Source organism: Aotus nancymaae, unplaced genomic scaffold (assembly GCF_030222135.1).
Source record: "Aotus nancymaae isolate 86718 unplaced genomic scaffold, 86718_ANA_hifiasm-v0.15.2.pri h1tg000092l, whole genome shotgun sequence".
Lineage (NCBI taxonomy): Eukaryota > Metazoa > Chordata > Mammalia > Primates > Aotidae > Aotus > Aotus nancymaae.
Window position 1 is genome coordinate 12345112 of NW_026988507.1, and position 12293 is coordinate 12357404.

The 12293-nt window shown below is 34.8% G+C and overlaps 1 protein-coding gene across 1 annotated transcript in view; it reads left to right on the top strand.

Moving 5' to 3' along the window:
• SYT10 (synaptotagmin 10) overlaps positions 1-12293 on the top strand; it is a 63672-nt gene that overhangs the window by 4615 nt on the left and 46764 nt on the right. The window contains exon 2 of the mRNA XM_064369810.1: positions 8408-8765. Within this exon, the coding sequence (XP_064225880.1) occupies positions 8408-8765 (358 nt within the window). The remainder of the gene's footprint in view (positions 1-8407; positions 8766-12293) is intronic.

A 12293-nucleotide genomic window follows, 5' to 3' on the forward strand; every position in this document is an offset into this window, starting at 1 on the left:
GGCTGGAAAAAATCTGTGGTTCATACTAGGGTCTTAATTTTGGTTTTTTGGAGATGGAGTTTCACTCTTGTTGCCCAGGCTGGAGTGCAGTGGGGTGACCTCAGCTCGTTGCAACCTCTGCCTCCCAAATGCAAGAGAGTCTCCTGCCTCAGCCTCCCGAATAGCTGGGATTACAGGTGTGAGCCACCGCACCTGACTAATTTTGTATTTTTAGTAGAGATGGGATTTTCTCCATGTTGGTCAGGCTGATCTCGAACTCCTAACCTCAGATGATCCGCCTTCCTTGGCCTCCCAAACTGCTGGGATTACAGGCGTGAGCCACCACACCCGGCCCAACTAACATTTTTTAAATAAATGAATGAATCAAGGAATTTATTATCAAGAAGTTTCAACTTTATTATTTGTAAAATAATAAGTCCTACTTAATAATCTCCAAATCCCTTATGCAACTAAATTGTATACACCTGAATTTTTGTGTCACCAGTGTCTAATACAAACCGTATATTGGTAGCCGTACAAAATATTTAGTTTATGATAGTAGCAGAAATTGAAACACTTGAAACACTTAAATGCTAGAATTCAGAGAGCAACGTCCTCATGAAAAAGCAACTGAACGTGATATAGGTATCCACTGACTTTCTTCAGATTGTGTTCAGGTGGAGCTATAATTCCATGGCTAAATTTGTAAGTGTTGCATAAAGCACTGAGTCTACAAGTTCTAGAATATCTGTTCAATATATTCATGTACGGCAGTAAAAGGTAGGCATGTTAATGTGCTAAGTAGAAAGTGGCAGGGGAAAAGCAACTATCTCATTATTCAAATTGCTGTTAATCATTCCAGTTGAAAGTAGGAATCATCACTTTGCAGATGCGAAAACTAAGGTAAAGAAAAGTTAACTTCCCTTCAAATCACAACAAGTTAGTGATGGAGATAGGCTAAGAAACCAGGACTTCTTAAATTTTAGCCTAGGTTTAACAAAGAGTAGGAATAAAAAGAGGAGATTCTGGGGGCGTTCTCGGCACTGAATGGCATTGAAAAAAATGTCTGTGAAGATAAGCTGTTAATATTATTATATTATTGGCTATAATTACTGGCCAATAAAATTTCTTAGTGTGCAATTATGACTCAAATCCCAAACCTTTCTTTTTACTAGATTTTCTGTCATCCAAGTATAACAAGCAGTGTTTTTCATTTTTCTTACTTGACTATATGCATACATGTGTACTTCAGTGTACATGAATAGCTGTTTACATATCCTTGGCCAAGTATAATTGATTTGTGTCAACTGTAAAATCACATAAAAGATTTTTAGTGTATTTGAAATACACAACTTTGAACTCATATAATCCCAAATATAGTCTTTTTATATGTTTATAAATAAGTCTTTAGTGAAAACAGATATTAAATTACCAATTACATTGTTTTTGTTAATTAGTAATTAGAAAAAACAATCCACTAAAATCTTGTATACTGTATTTTCCTACCACATTTTGGTCAACTTAAGTGATTAACAGTGTATACTATTAAAATTTAGTACTATGAGGCATGGGAGACAAAATATGACAGTGAAAAAGAGCTAAGAGTCACCCACTCAAAAATCTCAGAGCATAATTAGTATGAATGTATCAAAGAAACTGAACCTTCAGATAGGGAGTGTTATTATTATAGGTCTTTCTTCTAACTTGCACAAGCCAATTTCCTCTGTTGGTGGAATACCTGGCACTGACCAAGTTTGGAAACAGAATTCCTGACTAAAGAAACGGCTTCTTTTATTATTTTATAGGGTAGTTTTCTTTTTCTTCATAATGTTGGATACATCGTAAGTAGTCACTAAAGCTGTAAGAGCTGGCATTAACATGGCTAACGTAGACTATCAAGGAAAAAAAGTAGAAGCTGTGATGGTTTTATTACCAGAAATTAATAAAGTCCTTACACCTTTATTTCTTCATGGAATTGTGCCGTAATGGCCTTGGAACCAGAAGAGTGGAGTCATCCTAAGGGGGATAGAAAGGAACCAGTATTAATGACTTCTTTTTCCTTTAGATGAACCTTGATGTACATTATGATCTGCTAATTTATTATTCCATTGTTGACTAGATAACATGATAGTCAGTTTTTAAAACCATGTAAATGTCAATTTGTCCATCCTGCAAAATTGTCTTAAACAAAGACTATTGTTATCTCTTCAGTATTTATTAATATTATTTCCTTAGTGATGTTTTAGTAGTCGTGGATTTATAAGACCTACAGACAAAACAATATTCAGAAGCCTATAGTTTCTAATCTGTTACCTGAGAAGTGGTTTTAGCATTATGCTTTTATTCAAGCAATATTTATTGAGCACTTACTATGCGAAAGCCACTGTGCCAAGCATTAAATGTACTAGTGCCATTAATTAAATGTATGTGATGCTATGTGTGATGTTCAAGTTAATGTAAATATATGATTAATATATAATCACAAATTATAAATAATTTACTCAATTATGAGCATATGTAAAGCTTTTTAATATATTTGGATGTTCAAATACCATATTTGGTACCATATTTTATCAAATCTAAGATGCCATTGATTATAAGATGCACCATTATTTTATGTGGTACCAAGAAAAGGAAAGAGAACGTTGACAAACTATGGCACAATGCTTTTTAAACAGGTGGAATTTTTATTTTATGTACAGAAGTACCTCTTTTAAAACTTAACTAGACTTTTAAAGAAATCTTATATCACTCTTGTACAAATATAAGAAGGAAAACATTAAAGAAATAAATAGGTTAAAGTAATTTTAAAACTAAAATTCTGAATCTGATTCTTCTTGATTCAGAATTAATGATGCCCTTGGTTTTCCACACATTATCATATTGTATGCCATAAAAAGTGTTAATGATGCATCTTTTCTTAAAACAATTCATAAAAGATATACAGGCCATTGGTACAAGCTCTAAAGCTAATTGTGCAAATATATGGGATGTTGTCAAATACATCTGACTCACCACCTTTACCAGCCATTTCCAAAAATTTGACTTACAAGGGTGAAGGACGTGCTTCACTATTTTCTCCAACATTCTCTTTCAAGCCACTTAGACTTATTCTATGAATTTTGATGCTGATGGTTTTACTTTAACACATACACAAATAATGAAAATTATCACACAATTGCTACCTGGCTATTAGCTGTTGTAACAAGACATCAATACTGAAATAACAATCTAACTTCAAAAATGCAAAATGTTTTAAAGTATATATATTATAATAGGTTACATATAGTATTAATACAGTTTTTATCATTTATTGAAATTCAAGAGAAAGGCAAAGAGCAATACATTTAAAATGGAAGTTATAAGAGTGCATGGATTGTTGTTGATTGATTATGTTATGTATTGGATTTATAGATGAAAAAGAGATTGCTCATTGCTTCCCAGTATTCATCTCCCACTTCTACTTGACAGCAATAGGATCTCTTATGTTTACTTAAGAATATGGCAGCATAAAAAATTTTAAAATAGCATTTTTCAGTCTCCTTGAAGTTCGGCGTGGCCACATGACTAAGTTCTGATCCTTGGGAAGTTATTAGTAGGGATATGCAGAACCTCAAATTTGTACTTTTAAAATGAAATGACATACCCTCCCCTTCCCTTTTCCCATCTTATTCTTCCATCCACCTGCCTGAAATGTGGACATAATAGCTTACCATCTTCGATGTTAAAGAGAAGCAAAGACCTTTGAATAGCAGAGCAAAAATGTAAAACAAACCAGAATTCCAGGCACCTTAGAGTTGATAAATCTGCCATGGCCTGTTTATGCTGGGACAGTCTCGCTTCGCATGAGAGAGAAATAAACTGTCTTGTTTCAGTCTCTATTAATTTGGTCCCTTATTATAGAAATCAGAAGCGTGCCCTAATTATAATAATGGTAGTATCAGATGAATAGTATAAATAAATTAACTTCAAAGATAATCCAAAAATTTCATCTTTGAGGCAGTTGCCTCAGCTTTGACTAACAGTTGCAGAATTGAGTTTTCTTCCCTCTTTCTCTCTGAAATGGTACCATAAACAAATACAGACTGTGGTCAGGCAACAGCAGGTAGCAGTGAAAGAAACAGAAGACTTGGAATATCCATGAACTAAATTATATTAATTTCTGATTAATTTTTGGAAATCACATTTTTGTACATTTTGAAAAATTAAAAACAAACTAGAATTTTAAAATTTTTAAAAAGATACAGATAGACACAGAGAAGAGTATCAAGTAAAGCAGTGGTAATTGGAATTGAGAACACGACACTTGGCCTGTACTTTTCTGCATGATCATAGTGAGCTGCATGGGCAGGAGGTAAGTGGACCTAGCAGTATTTATAAGCCTCCGTGGACAAGGTCATGCAAATGTTATGGCCTGGTTATGCAGACTTTAGCAAAGTTCTGCTATACTGAAAGTTTCTGAGGGAATTTGCATTTTAGAAGTTCCCTGTATTTTCTGATGACAGTGATCTTTTTCTCAGTTTTTCAGAATGGTGTCACTTTATTTTGGGATATTAAGACATGATAAAAGAGTAAAATCTTTGTAACTAAAATGAGTTAGAGATATATAGTCAGACAGACAGACATATAAACGGTGGCAGAAAGAATGTTTATGCGTATGTAATTAAACCAGAGTTTGAGCAATTTTAAACCTAATTATCTCAAAGCCTAATCTAATTTCTGTGTATTTCATTAACTTCTAATCTTTCCAGATATAACAGGATGAATGTTAGGTAATTGATTTTTTTTTAATTTTCTGGAGACAGTGAAAATTACAGCTAAAGAGCCTAGTCATCAAGTTTGCCCATTGGAATGGGTAACTTGAAAGTCCATGTAGAAAAGCCAGGACATTCATATTCATCACCTCGGCCACCCAATGGTTGGCCACCGTCCTCCAGTGATCTTCTCTAGTCCACCTTACCTCTTTTCTTTTATGATCATACTCAAACCCTTGTCATTATGGTAAACAATACTAACTTAGCATTGTGAATCCAGATATTTCAATCCCTAACCAAAATCTCCTATGAGTTCATCTTGCTTATTTAGAAACTCCAGTCTATTAACTTTTCTATTTATCTCTGAATCTTCTGTCAATAAGAATGGCATCATATTTATGATGCATCATTTTATCTGTGCAATACACTGTCTCCTTTGGGATCTATCACATTGTCCTGGAAAAACAAACAAACCAAAACATTATCCATGGATGAATTTATTTGTCTCTCTTCCCCTACACCAAAGCTGCAGAATATTTAGAAGATTTTAAAACCAGGCAGACTAGTATCACTTTTTTAGTCTCCAGTTTCAAAAGAAATGTATATTCTGACTAGGCATCTAATGTTTTCTTATTCAATTTTCTTCTATTCTCTATAGTTCCTATTTCACACTTTTTTTTTTTTTTTTTTTTTTGAGACGGAGTTTCGCTCTTGTTACCCAGGCTGGAGTGCAATTGCACAATCTCGGCTCACCACAACCTCCGCCTCCTGGGTTCAGGCAATTCTCCTGCCTCAGCCTCCTGAGTAGCTGGGATTACAGGCACGTGCCACCATGCCCAGCTAATTTTTTGTATTTTTAGTAGAGACGGGGTTTCACCATGTTGACCAGGATGGTCTCGATCTCTTGACCTCGTGATCCACCCGCCTCGGCCTCCCAAAGTGCTGGGATTACAGGCATGAGCCACCACGCCCAGCCCCCTATTTCACACTTTTATCACTCTCTCCAAATATCCCAAACTATTTTCAAATATTCCAGCATAATTAACAGTTAACCCTAACTCCTCCTTTGCAGAGAAAAACACTAGTTATAAACAAGAATTCACTTGACTTCCTGCCTCAAGACCTATGACCTTACCGGCATCCAGAACTATTCTCTTTATCTTACAAAGAAAGAAGCAATCCAGTTCTTTCACCTTTGCTTCAGACCTCATCCATTGTCACCTTTTATGGAACTTCACTGTTAATTATTCTGCTTAACTGCCTATTTTTTTGGCCACTGATTCCTTCTCATCTTTCTTAAGCATGCTGAAGTATTGCACATCCTAATAAAACCACCTTCATCAACTCCATGTGCTACTGTAGTTATTGCTTCTTCTCCCCTTTCCTATGTATAATTTCTTGAAGAAATTACTCTCACAGAATCCACTTCTGCACTGATAGTCATTTCTTAATCCACATTAATCTGGTTAACACTGCATCTGCTTCACTGGTCCCATAAAATTCACTAAAGACATACTTGTTAAAGTAATGGTCATTTCTCAACTTTTGTTTTAATTGAACTTATTTTAATTATTTACAGTATAATTTCTTAAAATATTCTCCTAGGTTCTGTGAAAACCCACTGACCTGATTTTTTTCCATATCTTTCTTTCTCCTTTTCCCCATTCTTCTATACAGGTTTCTTATTGCTTAAAACTCTCTTTCTTGAAATATTGGTGTACTCAGGATTCTGCTGAGGAACATTTATCGTCTATAGATTTAGATCTCACTATTTAAGGAAATTAGTTGCAATTTATCCAAGTTGCATTTATGTATGACTGATAGCCTACTAAAATTTCTACTCACATGACCATAAGTACTTCAAACTCAGTACGACCAAAACTAAAGTCATAGTCTTTCTTACTTCATCATCTCAATGAGTCAAATTTTTGTCCTTTTTAATCTTCACACTCCTTTGCTAGAGCTTTGATTTTCTGTGGAATCTTTTCTTTCCCATTACAGCAACCCTGGTTCAGAACCACTACAGTCTCTCACATGGATAGCTGTTGTAATCTATTAACTAGTATTTACTCTTCCAGTCTTGCCTTCACTTCTGTCTTCTCCTTAGCCAAAACGTCATCTCTGAAATGCGTATTTCGGAAGTGCATATTTTCATTTCAACACCTTGATATAAAATGTTTCTGGGACTATTTATTTTTCTTTGAATTAAATTCAAACTCGTAGCATACTTCATGTCATAGTTACATGAATCACAAACACGAAAATGTCATTTAAAACTTTTTGATGACTTTATAAATTCTCCCAGATCCTCCCTCAATCTTTTGATAGATTCTTTTTATTTTGTTAAACAAAGTTTGTTATTGGGGGAAAAAATATATCATGAAGACCTAAGCGTTAAGTACTTGATTTCACTTTTAATACTATTAATGATTAGTCATAATTGCAATGGCAAGCAATGCAAAAAATAAATAAAATACAGTAAGCTTGTTTACATAATTTTAGTTTTATTTTTCAGGATAAAATTTTACTTAATCTAAGTTCTTGCACTGTTTTCTATTAAGCAGAATTCCCTTTCCCCATGCCTTATGTCTCTGAATCCAAGGAGCTACAAGATTGGAATTATGATGGAATCTTGACCCATCCCCATCCTTAAGAAATGATATATCAATTTCCTCCTTCTTTGAGGAAAAAGCTTGACATCTTCAGGAAACAGAAATTCTCTGCTTCCCTATATTATAAAATGTATAGGGTCAAGTACCCATGGAGAATGCCTGTGCTAGTCCAGTGGGCCCGTTTCCTGGTTCATACATGACACCTTCTTGCTGTGTCTCCACATGGTGGAAGGGCAAAAGAGTTCCTTTGGCCTACCTTATAAGGGCACTAATCCCATTCATGAAAACTTCCCTCAGGACCTAATGCCCTCCCCAGAGTTTCCATCTCTTAATACCATGGCCTTGGGGATTAGGATGTCAGCATACAAAATTTTGGGGGGGACACAAAAATTCAGACCATAGCACAATTCATTAATTAATTTAGAACTCATGAAATTAAGAGAAATTAGGAACAAAAATAATATAAAATTATCAGAAAAAAACCTATGGAGTTTGAAAATGTAACTAATAGTATCTCATTCCGTATTAGTAATGTGTTATTGTCATTTATATTGTAGAGAAAATGTTATTCTCATTTATACTGTAGAAATATATACTACAGTATATATTTAATCATACTAAATATGTTACACAAATATTTAATATGATTCTCAGCTACAGAATGAGAAGCTTGCATCTTTAGATCAAAGATGAAGGAAACAGAAGAGTTTCCTGTTGTGTGCAGTTTTAGATTTTCTCGCATGGCTTCATGGCAGGTTGGAGATTTTCAGCCCCTATTTGTAACATCTTAAACCCATCATAGTGGACTCGGAAATAATATGCATACATCATACTTGTCCTGTATATAATTAGAATTTTTACCGGGATGGAACTTTTCAAGTACCTCCTTTGAGAATTTCCAGGAATTATTATTAACCTTTTCTTCCTACAAAGATAACTTAAAATTGAGTTTTGAAACTCTAAATCAGGAAATAATAACAATTATGATGTAAAATTTTCTCTCCATTTCTGCTTTTTTGTGTACAATATTAATTAATCATTTTTACACTGTAATTTTTCCAGATATTTCGGTCAGCCTGTTAGCAGTCGTTGTCAGCTTTTGTGGACTGGCCTTGTTGGTTGTCTCACTTTTTGTCTTCTGGAAGCTGTGCTGGCCGTGCTGGAAAAGCAAGCCTGTGACTTCCAACATCGGTACCCTTCCACAGAGCATTTCAAGTGCTCCTGCTGAAGTTCTTGAGACTGAAGAGAAAAAAGAAATTAAGGAAAATGAAAAGCCAGCCGTAAAAGCGATTGAGCCTGCAATAAAAATCAGCCACACTTCCCCTGACATACCAGCAGAAGTCCAAACCGCTTTAAAAGAACATTTAATTAAACATGCACGTGTGCAAAGACAAATTACTGAACCTACATCATCATCCCGGTAAGGAAAAATTAAATATATAAAACTCTGTGTGTGTGTGTGTGTGTGTGTGTGTGTGTGTGTGTGTGTGTGAGATTTTGTAAGAGAGAAAAATTTAGTTGGGAGGAAAGAAAAGAGAAACAGGATACATGGGAAAGACATAGGAAATAGACAAATAAAGAGAGAAAGGGTAGGACAGAGTACATAGGGGCAGAGAGAGAACTAAGGACAAAGAAGCCAAACAGGGAGCAGGACCATGAAAGGAGCTTAGCAGAATGTGAGGTCTCAGTAAAATCATGTAACTACAGATTATTATTAAACTCCTTTCCTTGAAATATCATTAGTTGATAGCTGCTGCTTGTAGTCTTTCAACTTAATTTAATTCAACCAATAAATATTGAGAAAGCCATTTGAAATGTATATCATGGAGGCTCTACACAATCAGAAATTATCTAGAATTTCACAATCACAACTAACAGATTCATGTTTACTCTGCAGCTATTTAACACATATACCATAAATGTGAAACTTCATTGCGTGTTTGAGCTCATGTAGACCAAATTCTTACACTGGGGCAAAGTATAAGTTCCACAAGAGGCTAAATATCATGGACATGTGAAGGAGTGTACACAAAAGGAAGGAAGAAGAGGACTCCCTAAGGAAATACATTTTAACTCAGCCTGGGAAAATCAGCAAAACTTTGTTGAAAATAATTCACCACAGCATATTCTAATTGTGTTAACTATAAAGGAAAAAAAGATTTTTGTAAAGAGGCATTTTTATTCTGCTAAGTATAAGCATCCATTTTTAAAACAGATGGCATGATAGCAGTTTTTGTCAGGTTCCCAAAGGTAACAACTAGTTTTATTCTAGGGCAGAGTAAAATCAGTGGTCCCCTATTGAGAGGTAACTGCTATTTCCTGCAAACTAATTGACTTCCTAATCTTACCTTCTTATCTCTCTAAACTGAAGGTGCATCCATGTTTTTCAACATGGTAATACTTCTCTGGGTTTAGAAATCTATCAAATTGAAAAACTATGTCATGTTGGCTACTAGAATTGAAGGGCTGTTCAATATATCTTTTGTGTATATAAAAATAATTGTATCTATAAATAAATCCACTCCTTTCTCAAATATATTCCAGAGGGATAAGTAAGAATAATTGTTACCTCTGAGGTAAGAAACTTTGGGATAAGGAGGATGGATAGAGGTGTCTTTTTCTTGTTACACTTTTCTGTGCTACTTAAATCTTATAACTAAGGGCAGGCTGCGGTGGCTCACTCCTCTAATCCCAGCACTCTGGGAGGCCAAGGTGGGCGGATCGTTTGAGGTCAGGAGTTTAAGACCAGCCTGATCAACATGGAGAAACCCCGTCTCTATTAAAAATACAGAAAATTAGCCCGGCATGGTGACACATGCCTGTAATCTCAGCTACAAGGGGGACTGAGGCAGGAGAATTGCTTGAACCTGGGAGGTGGAAATTGCAGTGAGCCGAGATCGTGCCATTGCGCTCCAGGCCTGGGCAACAAGAGCAAAACTCTGTCTCAAAGAAAAAAAATTTATAACTAAGAAATACCTCATATTTTGTTTTTATTTTGACAAGTTTTCCTGACAGTGACATTTAGGCTCATTTTAAATTTTCTTATTTATGATTTTTATGTAATGTAACCCAATAAATATCCATGTTAATTTTTACTATATATTTATTGAGATATATATATTTATTGAATTATATGTGTATTTATATTAAACTATAAATAGTTGTCCAATATACCACTTTTTTTAGTATGTTTTAGAAATAGAGGAAATAATGTCTTTGGGAGGAACTTCTTTTTTTCCAAGACATTGGGCTCACTATATCTGTAGGGGAAAACTGCTCTAAAATTACATCATGTAGTTACTTGATTATCACTACCATCCCTGAAAACTTTGGCCAAATATTATATTTTATAGCCACAAAACCTTAAGACCCTAAGAAATTTCAGGGTAAAAATCTTCAATTAATCTGCAAAACATTTTTAAAATAGTAACCACTGTGAATATATATTGGCTTAGCATTCAGAATTATTCAACTCTTATAGTTGATATGTACAAACTTTATAAGGTTACACTTATCTTATCTGATTATCCCTAGCTAGGGGAGAATGAATACATGTGAGTGAAGACTTAGTTTTCTAGCTATGGATTTCTCAGTAATTATGTGAAATTGAACAAATCAGAAAACATAAAAATTTCAACCTTAAAAAACATAAAAATTAGATTGTACATATCCAATATTTTCTAAGAGGAAAAACTGCAACACACATTCAGGGTTTTGCTAGAACTTTGATACCATTTCACCTGCCTCTGACTTTCCTTGTTTATATGGGTGGTTAGGGAAGGAAGAACAAGAAAATAATTTTGAGCATTTGCAATTTTGCCACTATGCCAAGGCACCCTTCCTGATAATCCTTCACCAATCTGCATGAAGTATTATTAATTATCCCCATTACATGTGAGTTAACTGAAACCCAAAGAGAGTTTAAAATTTGCCTGAAGTCATGCAGCTAGGAAGAGTAAGAATTCAAATTTATCCAGATAGATGAACGCATATTAAGCATAAATGCCAAGGGGATGTAGTTTTCCTACAATTAAATATGTTGGTTATGAAGCATGCTTAGGATAGGTAGTTTGAAGGTTGAAGAGTAAGAGCATGTTTCTGTTCATTCTACTCAATTAAAAATTTGGAATTGTATATGATTATCATGAATTACTAGAGTCATGATTTGAATCTGTTTAGCCTTGGGATGAATTCCTTGCAGAAAACTTGATTATTTATAGTTCTCAAAAACCCTCATCTCCATTAATTTCTTCATGATACTAGAAATTACCTTTATAGAGAGAGGAAGAGGAAATTGCTGAGTTCATTATGTAGTTCACTTAAACACAGAGATCGAGGGTACATTATTATAAATCAGATTATTCAGCTCGAATGCCAACTTTTCACCAAGATGTAGCCAAATCAAACCTGCATCCACAGGCGCGCGCGCACACACACACACACACACACACACACACAGAATTTAACTTTAATACTTTGTTTCCTTACCTTGTTGGCATGCCTTAGCTCCAGTCTGTTGGGATGCCTTTTAATTTGACTCAGACATCATACCCTTTCAAGTTTTACTTGTTTATCTATTTAAATAGCATCCTAATGGGCCTAGAAGTTAGCAGCATTGCTGCAAACTCCCACATTTCTCAGGTTCTCATCTCCCTTTTCAAATGCCTGGACATTTTGCCCTGTCAGCCTGCCAGGCAACCAAACAAACCAACTGGCATTTGTGTATTTCTTCATTACTAATATTCTTCTAGTGTCATCTCCATTGATTGTTTATTCATCCAATAACCTTATTCAACATATATTTAATCCGGGGTATAGTCAGTATATCCTACACGCTCTGAAAACTGTAAGGATCTGTGACAATTTATGTAAATTCATAAGATAAATATGAGGAATTGCAAGTGCCAGCTATGTGATGGAGAATGTGGAATTAGAACACTGAGACATT